Source organism: Aulonocara sp. 'chitande type north' Nkhata Bay, linkage group LG22, assembly GCF_057382095.1.
Source record: "Aulonocara sp. 'chitande type north' Nkhata Bay isolate Kocher_YH1m ecotype deep benthic linkage group LG22, A_spYH_male_GT1.1, whole genome shotgun sequence".
NCBI classification, from domain to species: domain Eukaryota; kingdom Metazoa; phylum Chordata; class Actinopteri; order Cichliformes; family Cichlidae; genus Aulonocara; species Aulonocara sp. 'chitande type north' Nkhata Bay.
In genome coordinates this window covers 21155226-21168578 of record NC_141364.1, presented here as the reverse complement: position 1 = coordinate 21168578, position 13353 = coordinate 21155226, and the positions used below count along the sequence as shown (strand labels likewise).

The 13353-nt window shown below is 39.8% G+C and overlaps 1 protein-coding gene across 1 annotated transcript in view; it reads right to left on the bottom strand.

Annotated features, from left to right (window-relative positions):
• The window catches only part of gabbr2 (gamma-aminobutyric acid (GABA) B receptor, 2), a 212175-nt gene that overhangs the window by 5957 nt on the left and 192865 nt on the right, over positions 1–13353 (bottom strand). Inside the window, exons 14-17 of the mRNA XM_086280435.1 lie at positions 6848–6958; positions 2806–3030; positions 2411–2593; positions 1920–2049 (exon numbers count right to left, since the gene is read on the bottom strand). Of these exons, the coding sequence (XP_086136561.1) occupies positions 1920–2049; positions 2411–2593; positions 2806–3030; positions 6848–6958 (649 nt within the window). The remainder of the gene's footprint in view (positions 1–1919; positions 2050–2410; positions 2594–2805; positions 3031–6847; positions 6959–13353) is intronic.

Genomic DNA, 13353 nt, shown 5'->3' with positions numbered 1-13353 from the left:
CAGTTCACTGCGTAACTATGAACTTTCACAGATGAGGAACTTCTCAAACAATTCCAACACGCTCTGCTCCCAATTGGCAGAATGAGAGCAGCTGTTGTGCTCTTTTACCTTCCCGAGCTCAGACAGATCCATTAGACACCCCTGAGAGCAGCTTTGTGCTGGCGTGTGCAGCAGACACGCTGGATCCGGCTGCTGTACATCAGCGTCACTCTGCGACTCTTAAAATGGTGCCTAATGCAAAGCGACGCTGCTGGGCTGTAACGATTCGCTGATTCAATTTGAGGCAGCAGACTTCATAATGTCTGCCATACATGCATCGTTTAAACAGCACAGGCAGAAGTTTGGAGGACTGATGGGACATGCATCTTTATATTTCAGCAAATTAGGATTTGCTCTTCGTGTTTCCATAAACTAGTCTCGCCCGATGATGACTCACCTCACCTGCTCTCAAACTTTTCTTTACTCTTATCTGGTTCTCGACTTTGTTTCACAGACACTAAACTACCGTACGCCCCAAACAAGAAATAATTAGGTATAAAACCGAGTGTACACCAGGGTTTGAAAGTGAGGCGAGAATGACGTGTGACTACAATATGTGCTAAATTTGACAAACAGCAGTGGAGCATACGTGTACTGAGGTGCTGTAGCTAATCTCATGACTCATTACAGACGTCACAGATGCTCCTGTGTCCCTCGTGCTGACAGGTGCTCCAGCAATGGGAAAAAAAGAAAGATATTCCTTCATCCAGCTGCTCTAAAAGCAGAATTAAAATCCTTTACTAAAACCACTGAATATGGAAATGCACCGTAACGGTGGCAAAGAATTAGTATTAGATAACGTATGTGGGGATTACTTTGAAACTGAAGCCAGTTCAGGATTTTATGATAGTCCTGAAATTGTGATACAAACCACTAAAATGTAAATTACACTCGCTAATGTGTAACACAACGGAACCACAAAATGATACTAGCACAGTGCACGATCACAACATGATATCAAAGTGCATACATTACAACAGAACTAAACAAAAGCAGTTTTGATCTCTATAGCTTATTTCCTGCTTCATGATTAATGTTCGTTTTTTTAAATAACTAACTAGTTCATGCACTATAGTGGCACCACTGTGTAAAGAGGCGTGGCCTCTTAAAGTGACTTACAGATTAGGGATATCAAACTCATTTCACATCATCGGATGCTTAGAGCCTACGTTGATCCTAAATAGGCCAAACCGCTCAAACTCCACTTTCTGTCACTGAAAAGTCGTTTAACTGCACATTCAATCTCTGAGATTTCTCAATATATGAAAAAGTGGTGCACTTTCATCTCAGCGCACCTCAGTTTTTTTTAAATGATAAAAAAAAAAGGCTGCCGTAGTAAATCAAAGAAATCTGTCAGCTTGACTTTTTGCAGTGTAAATTACAGAAAATGTTTTGGTAACTCATTGCTCAAACTGTCCTGTAATCATACAGCAGAGACTTTTTGTAAATTCTTATAAAACGCCCTATTTTATTTATTTATTTATTTAATCATTCATTTTACTGTGGACACATTTAAAAAAACAAAAAACAAAATATTTCTACAGTTAATAGTAACAAAAGCTCATTACTGTAGTATGAATGGCTGTGCGCAAGGTCATTATTGTTAGGAGAAGCTGTAAAATTAAAATAAAACACATGCCCCCGTTTACACTTTCCAAAAATGTCCGGTGGGCTGGATCAGGGACGATTCTGGCTGCTTGGCTTTAGGTTTGACACCCCTGCTACAGATGGTTCTGTGAGTGAAACAATTTTTCACTAATATGGGATATTTCCCATGTGCCTCAAATGCTTATTGTCAGACAGATATAAAAACAGAGCTATAAAAACAGTATGGCAGTAGTTGACCAGGGCTAAATGAAAGCATGCAGCGAGTATCTCACCTTTGCCATCTGTAAAGTTGCGTATGCTGAGAATGTTGTTGGCATCCGAATAATGGTTCTGTTTAATGTAGGGAGTTTTCTCCGGCGTGTCCTGCAGCTGCATGGTCACTTCCTCCAGCTCTTTGTCCAACTTTTTACCCAGAAAAAAATGTTCTGTTAGTTCATTGAGTATTACAGTTGATCACTTAAAGTAAGTACATTCTCACCCATCACTTAACTATTGTTTCACACCAAGGTTTCATTAATTATCCACAGACAGCCTATCTTACACACTGTGAGGTTATCAGCCAGAAATGAACCTAAATTAAGGTTTGTCTGGGTGTGACTGACTGCTGCAAATGCTACTTTGCCAAAATGATGAAGAAATCTTCAAAGAAATCTTTTTTAAAGTGTAACAGAACATTTACTCTTTGTGCCCACTGCATCGGTGTCCTGTCTGAAAGGTGATGAATGGTTAAAAGATGAAAACAAAGAAGCTGTAACTGGCTGACCTCTGTTATCCTCATACGGAGGCGGTGGTTATCAGTCTGAAGGCCGTCCAGTCGAGAAGTGTTGGCTTGGTTGACGCTGGTGACTGAGGTGGAGGTCTTGGAGTCTTCTTTCTTCTGATTCTGGGTGAACTTTAATCTGCGGTTCTGGGTGGCTGCGTCTGGGTTTGTTCTCATCGTAATTAGCTGAAAGTGGAGTTATGGGCATTAGTCACAGCTGCACTCTCGCACTCTAAAATTGCATGAGTGCAAAAAAAAAAATCAACACCTAACTGTTTACGCTGCGTTTTCAGCTTTCAGGACTTAGCTGAGTGATAATTAAAAGCTCTAGTTTATGTCATTGCAGAGTCTTTCAGCCACGCTCACACACACACCCTCTCTGTCCTATAAAAACTGACCTTGGGAACGAAGACCAGACAGAGCGTGATGGTGCTACAAAAGATGATCACCAGCGCTACAATGCAGAACTGGACATTGGGCTGGTCCCTCGTCAGAAAAGACACCGCGGCGCCAATGATGCACATGATGCCGACGTTGTACACGCTCATTCCGATATATTTGCTATCGTTCAGAGCGGGAATGCTCACATTCCTGGTCTCCCATGCCAGAAAGCAGCCAAACAGCTGTAAGAGAAGAGAAAAGGAAGAATATGAGTTATGTTTAAGAGAAGATCACACAAAGATCTGAGAACAAATGAATGACTTTGGTCATAGAAAGTCTGGACTTGTCTTTCTCCATCAGTGACGTTTAAGCAGCTCTCATTTTCCTCCTGCTTGTTTACATTTCTGTCTGAGGTCTTTCAGAAGAATTATTCATTCTTAATTTATTTCTGATTGTTCATGGAGTGGGGGTTGTGTAATTTCACTTAGCTGAAAGCAGACAAAAATAAACTTCATTATATGATGACGTGGTAAAGGGCTGAGATACAATCTAAAGAGACAGCAGTTAGTTTCACGTCTGGAAAATTTTATGTGCGAGTGAATTGTTTGTTGCAGCAGCAGCAGACTGCTGAATAATTCACAGTGAGCTGTGTAAGAGGGCTGCCTGCTTATTCAAAGTCTAAATCAGAGTTTGTGGAATGACAAGCAGAAGAATTAATAGAGCAGTCATCGAGGCTTAGTGCACCTGAGGTGTGCGAGCATGTGGATGTCAGGTACGGCTGCAGTGTACTTGTATGTGTCCATATGTGAGTTTGCATTAGGGCTGAACGATTATGGAAAATAATCTAATTGCGATTTTTTGCCCCAATATTGCGATTGCGATGCGATATGCGATTATTTTTTAAGGTCTTTGTCTTCTGTATTATTAAACAAAGACAAGCAATACATCATATAGTATGGCCAATACTATATTACATTAATTTTAAACTGTTCTTTCCTGGAAGACAGACCTCTGTTATGATGACATGAGGTGATGCATGAATTGATGACTGACATTTTTATTTAACTTCTTCAATCACAACAGTATATTTGAACATACACAATAGTTTATTTTTAGCTTACAAACATCTGAGCATAAAGTGCTGACAAGGAACCCTGGTGTAAACATTAAAATGAAAGTCAGTACAATGTGCAGATTGCAGAAATATACATAAAAAAAATCAGTGGCTTTACCACACTCAGTTTTTCGACATCTGTGAACTACTAGACAGTCATTCAATTAAAAAATAATATTAAATAAATAAAACTAATAAATAAAAAATACACATATCTTACTGATCTCTGCAGTCAGTAACATTACACATAAAGTGCAAACATAATAGCAATTGTATAAACACACACACAAACACGCCTTTAAAGTTTAAAGGCGTGAAATTGGACGGTCTGATTAGCGTCACCGCTGTCTCGGTGGAGTTTAATAAACTCGGCCGTCTGCTTCTTGCTATCTAAAATATAACCAGACACTGGTGTAAATTCTCGACTGTCTCATACTTCTGTTTAATAAGTTTTCTGTTTGACGTTTAGTCAGCTGTGTGAAAACCAAGGAGGAACCCACCCGGGGGATTAATAAAGTTTTATTTTATCTAATCTAATAACTTTAATCTCAGCCAAACCGATTTACTCACGAACAAACAAAACACTGAAAAAAGCCCAACAATAACATTTTTAGGTTGTCTAAGTGACTTATATATTACGTTTAACCCGAGCAGCGAAACTCCGCGGTGATCTGAAAATGATGTGCCGGGAGTTGTGCCGTTCTCGGCCGCATCAGTAACCCTCGAGCTCCCGGCTAGCTGTCGAGCTGGTGGGTAGCAGACGCCTCTGAAAACGTCGAAGCACTTTTGCAAATATGGGATATCTTGATAAACCGAGCAGATATTTGATGTTTACACAACTACTTTCTCGCCTGAAAATATGTTAAAAGTTTATTTTGTGACCCAGAAAGATTAGTATGAGTAATTTTAAAACTTAGTAGCGGCCGACATTGCTGGAAACTGGAGTTTGGCTGGGCCGCGCTATGAATTCTGGGATATGGTAGTAATTTGGACAGCCTTCGGCGCGTCGCTGTGACGTAATCGGTCTACAAATGCGGCCTCAGGAGGATGCAGCCCATGAATTTGGACATGTCCAGAGTATCATCGCAGCCTTTGCGGTTAGAAAATTGCACTTGATCATGTCGCGATATTATCGCAAATGCGATATATCGTTCAGCCCTAGTTTGCATGCATGTAAAAGTAGGGATGACTCAAGCCATAAACGTTTTGGTGTTGCGCTGTACCTCCCGGTGCCTCGCGGAGTTGACGGCTCCTGTCAATTACATCACTTTAACTTTCTGTACCGCTAAACTTCTTTGTTCCTGTCTTATTATTTTACAAGAAAGTATCTTGGCTTATTCCTCTACCATCTCCTCATTCCTTCCATCTTTCCTTTTTGGGAACTTTTAGGTAGTATTTTTAGCCAGGCTACTCTGTATTCTTTCAATCTGCTTAAGATGAGTCATACATCACCAGAATCTAGCTTTTACTAACATCTAATAATGAGGAACATTTAGTACATGCTTTCATTTTCTTCAGTCTTGATTATTGCAACTCACTCCCTTTTCACATGCGTCTTTCAGCAAGCCCTAGCCCATTTTTAACTGGTCCAAAATGCAGCAGCTAGGCTGCTAAAAAAAACTATTCAGCCCTCACACATCACTCCTATCCTTACTGCCCTTCACTGGCTTCCGTGGAAATTCAGAATTCCCTTTAAAATATTGTTAATAGCATACAAAGCCCTTCATAGCCAGGCTCCTTGCTATAAGGCAGACCTGCTGAGACCTTATTTCAGCAGTTGGCCTTATTCGATCAGAGTCTTTTAACTGTTCCAAGCTCTTACTTTAAAACTAGAGGTGACCACAGAGGTTTTCTTAAACTTTGTAACAGCTGAATTAGATCAGCAGAATCTGTGGTTTGTTTTAAAGATTAGCTTTTTCTTTAAGCTTTTTCCCAATATTTTTGGGTCTTGTTTTTCCATTTAGAATGAATGTTTGACTGTGTGTTTGTATAGCTGGACATGTGCAGCACACTTATCTTTAATGGTCTATCTTCAGTGTCTCTCTTTTTGTGGCAGGCATTATACAGTTTCTCCTTCTTCGTGGAGATTTTAAAGCACATATTATCTAGCTATTAGCTAGCTGATAATAACTACACATTCAGAGTTTGAAGCTCTGCTGATGAGCTTAAAGTAACACAGAGTTTTCAAATGAAATCACTGAGGAAAACCATTTAGTCTAAAGTAACTCAATATCGCTGATCCAAAAAACAAAAACAAAAAAAACCAAACAGAAATTTACTTTAATGTCTGTAAGTGTTAAATCAGTAGCAGTTAGAAAAAGAGGCAGTCATACTATAAACTCATACAAGTGCAAATGAAACAAGTAGCTTGACATATTGCAAACTGCGTGCTTTCATTCAGCTTCTCAAGAGTTAGATGAGAAACTCTGTCATATTTGTTTTCTGAAACTGTTAAGGAAAGTATAAAGTCAGGAAAAAAGGAAGCCATTATCCACTCTCATTTCCTCCCCCTTTTTTAATCAAAGCTTCTCCTGTGTTATTGAAGATTGTTTTCTTTCCAGGTCTTTGTATTGGAGAGAAGGGTCCTTCCTGATCCTCCAAAATATTCACCTAAAGTTTTAGGGAAAAAAATCAAAATAAAGCTGAAAGTCTGCACTTCAATCACATGTTCATTGTTTGAGGAACAATCCAGTGTTGTGGCGTACAGAAGCAAAATTACAAAAATTGTGTTTTTGTCCTAATCATCTATTGCATGTCTGTCCAAAATGGGTCTCTTGTTCCTTCTGCACTTTTCTTTGTTTTTCCTGATTAAAAGGTGTTTTATATAGACTTGTTGGTAAATGTAAAGTATACACTAGAGATAGATTGCAAAAGAAAATCCAAGCCACATCAGCAGACACATCTGCAGATCAATCTTTACATTTGACGAAATCCTGTTTCCTCACCATTAGTAGCCCCTTGTAGGCATAGACGATGCCCAGCCAAATGGTCATGTGGGTGTTCTCACAGTGCTCCAAGAAAGGTCGGATGGCAATGTCTCGGCCTTGGGGGTCGGCCTGTTGACAAAACAACAAATAGACAAGAAAAAAAAACTGAGTACAGCTCCCACAAAAGTACCAATCTCATCCCAGAGATTGAAACATTGCTGTTAACTCATAACCGCCTGGTTATGAGTAGGAAAAAATTGCTGTTTTGGTTCCTTCAAAACATTAACCCGACATGTTTGAAGACAACATTTAACTGTGACGGCAAGGCGAGTGCCACCCACTTTGCTATTGCATTGACAAACACTGTCACTGGAAGAAATGATAAAACCAACAGAGAAACACTCTAAATAAGCTCTACATAAAGAAAGCCCTCAGTGCGCCTTTCGGCTGTTCTCACATTAGTTTTCGCTTTGTGGCTTACTTCACAAAGGAAATACAGACTATCCAATGCTCCTGCAAATTCAGGGTGTCTGTGATCAGCTATCCAGGTGTGAAATCAAACTGTTTCCCCATCACGGCCACTGGGCCTCTCCAAAGTCAGCTAAAGTTAAATTAATCTGTGCTTAGGATGCTAATGGGCACAACTAATGAAGCTTATTCATTAATGTGATTTACACCTCCTCCTTTCTTTCTTGTTTCTCACTCAGTCTCCGTCACGCTATCTCTTAATCCTGCCATCGTCTCTCCATTCCTTCCAGCTTTCTCTTCGCTTCCACTTGTCTTTCGCCACAGCTCATGACACGAGTGACTTGCAGAGCAAATTAGCACCTGTGGTGGATATTAATACGCTAAAACACGTCACCTCCCCTTTCCCTTTTTCCCCTCTCGCTACCTTTGAAAAGCCTTTAATAAGAGCATTAGCTTGGCTGCATGGACTCATCTGAGGCCACTCTAATATATCAACTGTGAGACACCTGGGGCGAGGCCGGGCACAATGCCATGATGCTCTCCAGGTGTGTGCATGTTTAGTATTCGCAATTAGACATGTCTAATGTCTCAGCAGATGGTGTGTGAGCGTATGTGTGTATAAGCAAACCCAATAACATTTTTCACGAAACGTAGTCTATAATCGAAATTCCTGGGAAACAAAAAAAGAAGAGTAAACAAAGGGAAAAGAAATACACTGAAAAGATTGCCTCGTTTCCATCCTCATACCTATGACACTGTACTTTTTATTAATGCTCTCAACCATTCACAAATGCACACCTACACATACACACCCCAAAATACCTTGTGCACTTGTCATTCTGACATGAATATTCTCCATTCAGCTTGCATTAATTTAGATTACAGCTATTCATGCCTCCCTTCATGACCTTGATGAATTTATATTAGAGGTTCTCTATAGGATGATGGCTTAAAATGGGAAATTGGTGCTTAAAAAGGTGCCCTGACTCACCCGAAAGAAAGAAAAGAAAAGAAAATGGGCCCATAACACATCATTTCTGGGTATCCTTGGCGAGTTATATCATAGTACAGTTTCCTAGCTTTTATTCCCATGCCTCTATCGTAGAAATACAACTTCCACAGTGTTCCCTACTCAGCTTCTCTTCACTGCTCTTTCTGTTTCAAATGTTCAGCTCTGCACAGGATTACATATGCAGTTAGTTAAACATTGCAAACGGTTTGCAAAAAAAAAAGAAATAAAAAAGAAAATACACGACACAAACCTTCCCTCCCCCCACAACAACTTCTCCACAATCTTCAAAACTTCTGATGTCGCAAAGCAGAAACATACTGAAGACTGAGGATCGCTTCGGTGGCAGCGAGTTCACACACTTTGTCAAAGCACTCTCGTACCCCTTCTGAGAGTTTCCGTGGCAGCCGCGTGGTTCGTGTCGCAAGCGTCTGAGAATATTCTGGGACTTGAGTTTTGGATTCTTGTTAGCTTTAGGTGAAGGACTGATGGAACGGGGTTTCTGCTTTAAAAGCCATCAGAGGTAGACACTCGGGAAAGTGGGACAGGAGATGACGCACAGAAAGGCTTTTTTTTTTCTTCTTTTTTTCTACATGGAACCACAATTAGGAAAAGGAATCCTAAGATTTTCATCGTGCAGCTACAGGGAGCTTCTACTTTCATTTTATTTTTAGCTTAGTAATGCTGTGAGCATGAGAATATCTGTGCATCCCTTATGCATGAGATGTCCTGGTTTTTGCCAAGTCGCAGGGCAGTAGCAGGTTACTGGTTTCATCTCCGGTCATGGGAAGTAATGCGGTTTTTAAACAATGAAAACAAGCAATCTGCAACCTGCTGACTACATCGCAGAGAAGGGCAGTATTTGTATGCACGATACAAACAATGCTTAAGTGAAATACATTTTTTTTCTTTTCTTTTTTTTTTACAGAAGACAACATGTTTGAAGCATTTTCAGCAATTTTTGTAATTATGTACTGTCAGACCTATATTGAAACAAAATCCTAAAATTATCTGATGAAGCCTGTGAAAAAACTAACAATGAGTCTCCTTTGATCTAACTTTCCACTCCTTCTCCTTGTTCTTCTGATGTCAAATATCCACAAGCAGCAAACAGCCTGTAAAGACTAAGCCTTGAGACATTTACGTAACGGCCGCCCATGAAAGACAAATGCTGATTACACCAGCAGATAAAGTCAGCGATGTTACATTCCGTTTTAGAAAAGACCGCTGACAAGTTGTTAAGATCGATTAAGACATTATTTTAATTCGATAACACGACATAACAGGCGATGCATGATGTAATTTCACAGCATTTACTGTCTAACTCCTCGGAATTTATGGTGTTATTATACTTGTACAAATCAGCAGCTGAATTATGTAGCATCTCCATTAATGCCTCTTGGCATACGTTCTATGTATCTCTTGTGTTCCGCTTCTGTGATGAAGTTGCAGTGCACTGTTTGCGGCAACATTTAAATACGCACAGATGCGGAAAAGTGCAAGTATCTTAGTTTCCTGATTTTTTACTTTAATTTATCGACCAATGCAGCTGTGCTCAGTGTAAAGGATCTAAAGGATTCAGAGACGAGCTTGAATAGACAAAAATGAACCTAAATATCAGATATTTATTACGAACCTTTAAGTTGTTTTGTTTGATCTATGTTGTCAGACCTCTTGAGAGCTTTTCTACAGAACAGCTTTACTCCATCGTTCTCCAGCATCTTTGTCATTTTTGTATATTTGTGTTTTTGGCTGAGCAGCCTCTTATTCCAACAACAATGCTCCAGGAAGTCACACTTCTTGCAAATCAATTTATTCATTCACTACGAGAGACGCATTCTGCATCGGCGCGCTTTGCATAGTCGCAGCTCCGAGCAAACTTGTGTCACTAACAACTAAATGATAAGACAAAATGAGATATAATGCTTATTAGGCTTGGCTCTCTATCGCAGCAGAGCAGACAGGAGTTCTCGCCTTTTGGAGAAAAGCTGTCTGGGGAGTTGCCAGGCAACAGGGCTGTTGGCGGCAGGCGGTGGTGATGGCGGTAAAAGTGCCGGTTCGCTGTCATTTTTCAGAGCATTAGCCTTCTAACGGGATCACTCTGGGAGGGCTGCAGCGAGCACAGTGGTGGCAGATTGTCTATGGAGAGATGGATCTAGATGAAGCGACTGAGGGAGTGATAGAAGAGGGGAGAAGAAACGAAGGGTGCGACGGAAAGACGACCGGAGCATGAAGTATGGATGGAAAGATTGAGTGTGAAATAAGTGGAGTAATCAAGGGGACGAACAGATCGAGAAGTAGATGATGCTGATCCTGTTTTCTCAAAGGGAAAGCTTGAGGAAATCAGAAAGAGCTATGAAAAGGTGGAGATAAAGATTAGGATTCCAACTATCTGATACACAAGTCATGGTTTTGCACAGGGATGAACATTTACTGTTTATTGTTGTAGCTCACTTACTACACTAGCACAAGTGGCAAAAACCAGACTTGAAAGCACAAAACTAAATTTAGAAATTCCTATTGTTGGCCATTTCGTCTTCCAGCTTCTGTAACTAAGCTTATGAACGGGATTCTGTTCAGCAAGTGACTGAAGTTTCCTGTTACCACGCAACAACGATGAGCCCTTGTACAAAAATAAAACTAGACATGAATATGCTCATTGTGATGAATTATCTATCGCAAAAAGAAGTCTATTTCCCCCACTCCCCACCCCAAGTCGATTATTATACTGAACTGAATTAATTAAAAGACAGAGCTGCCTGAAAGGAAGGTTTCAAAAACCTAAACTGAATGATGTGTTTGGAAAATTTCACTTGTTCACTAAACCCTCATTAAATACTGTCATGTTCCTTTGAAGTCGTTTAAAAGATGAAAAGAGCTCAGACAAAAACTACAGCCGCATGGAGAATCCTGCCTTTCTGTTTTCCCATGACTCCAAAAGTAGAGCTACTGGGGCTTGTTCTAAGATATGGATCTCGATCTGACTGTATCACGCCCTCTGGCCCACTGGACAGCAAGAATAGATAGACCAGTATGTGAGGGGAGGTGGAGAGCTCACTCATTGTCACCTGCAGCTACTTCACACAGAGGTGTGTCAGTGTGAAACATATGTCACTGTGGGTGCCAACTTGTGCACATTCTGGCTGTTTGTGCGCTGTGTATGCATGTGTGTAGAAATGAGCTATTAGGTAAAAACTGAACAGAAGAACTCCATCCCTCAAACCAGCCATTAAAACGCAGGAGATTTTCACCACTGTGAAAGAATGAGGGAGAGATGAGGACAAAAATAATATAGGTCTCTTGGCTGGAATTTTAGACTACTGCAACAGTCTGTGTCAGTGTAACGTTGGGCAAAAGAGATGAAAATGACTGTGGTGGAAAAAAGACATGAAAAGCACCGGAAATGGGATTTAGTGAAAAGATAACTGTCTACAGTGGCCATTTTTTAATCCCTTTTTAACATTACTTTGTTGTGATTACTGCAGAGATTAAATATTATATATATATATATATATATATATACATAACACTAGAACATTTGAACTTTATTTGAAAACATCAAGCAATATTATATGATGTACATCTCGTAATAATAGAACTGCTTGGATTTTGTGATTTGTGATTGGTAATGTGTTGAACGTCAGCGGGTGGCATTACGGCTTTCTGATGCCAAGGGAATCGGCCCAGCCAACTGTTTGCCTGGGCACGGGGACAGAGAGAGAAACACTGATACTGTGCTGTCTGATGGATAGAGATGTCAGACAAACACATTATCCTGTGAGCCATACACTGTTTTCAGACATGAAAACATAGTTGGGTTTTTTTGTGCAATTATAGCTTTAAAATGGCTTTTGGAGATACCCAGGAAGTTCTATGTATACTGCAATATAGTTTATTTCATACTGAGGAAAGTGTAAAAATCAACTGGAAGTATTTAGCATACTGATCATAAGTGAAAAGGATGTAGGTGCTTAAAGGAATGAATGAAAAAGACATGAAAAAAAGGAGCATGAGAAATTGGAAGAGTGGCAGGTGGAAAAAACCACATCAAAAACCCCAGAAGGCAAAAAGATGAGAAGATAAAAGACATCCTGGCGCCAGAGTAATTTGTAGGAACTCATTTGAGAAAGAGCCAGGACCGTTTTCATGAACCCCCTAAGAAATTTTGAACAGCAGTAAAGGCCTTTAGACAAGCAGAAAGAAGCAGTGCATAGTTGGTAATTAGCTCAGCTAGTCGGACATGGAAGATGACACCAGTTCATGCCAAAAAAAGAGACCATTTAGGAACTTTTATTTCTAGATCCTACAACAGAAACAACTACAGATCCATGCATAAGCCAGATGTCAACCTTTGCATGAATAAATGATGATTTGTGACACATCACTGGAAGCTTATTCCCAATATAACTTTTCACACAACACTTTTGTAAGTCTACCGTAAGATCAGGACTAACTTCCAAACTGGTCACTGACACTTATAAGAAAAATGAGTTTTAGTTACCATCTGAACATGCATCAGACGCACCAGTAACCAAAACACAAGTTTTGAGTGGAGGACTTTAAACACAACATCTTGGAATTCATCCTGCATTATCCAACATACTTTTTCCAAGTTTTATTTTATGTCCTAAATGGAACAGTTGGCTGCCTGCAACTGTCGTTACTATTGGATTCTAGGCAATCAAATTCTCATACTTTCTATATTTTACCTGCAGCCAAAAAGAAATATTTTCACACTGTGCACTGTGATCTGATACTGCAGTAACACTGGCAACAAGAAACAAAGCCATCGTCAAAACTGTTGGATTTGACTTTTAAAACTTTTTTAGCCTTTAACACATAAAAATCTGCCATTTTCCTTCTTGTATACATAATGTAATACTTACATTTCCCTCCAAATTTAAGTGTATGTGTAAAAATACACCAAATGTCTTTTTTTTCATAAATTTTTAAATAGATACACATATGTGCACTATATCCAAAAAAGAGTAGAAAGCCAGATTGAAGATCTAAAACAATAGCAGGGGGTATCGTGTGTGTTTTTAAT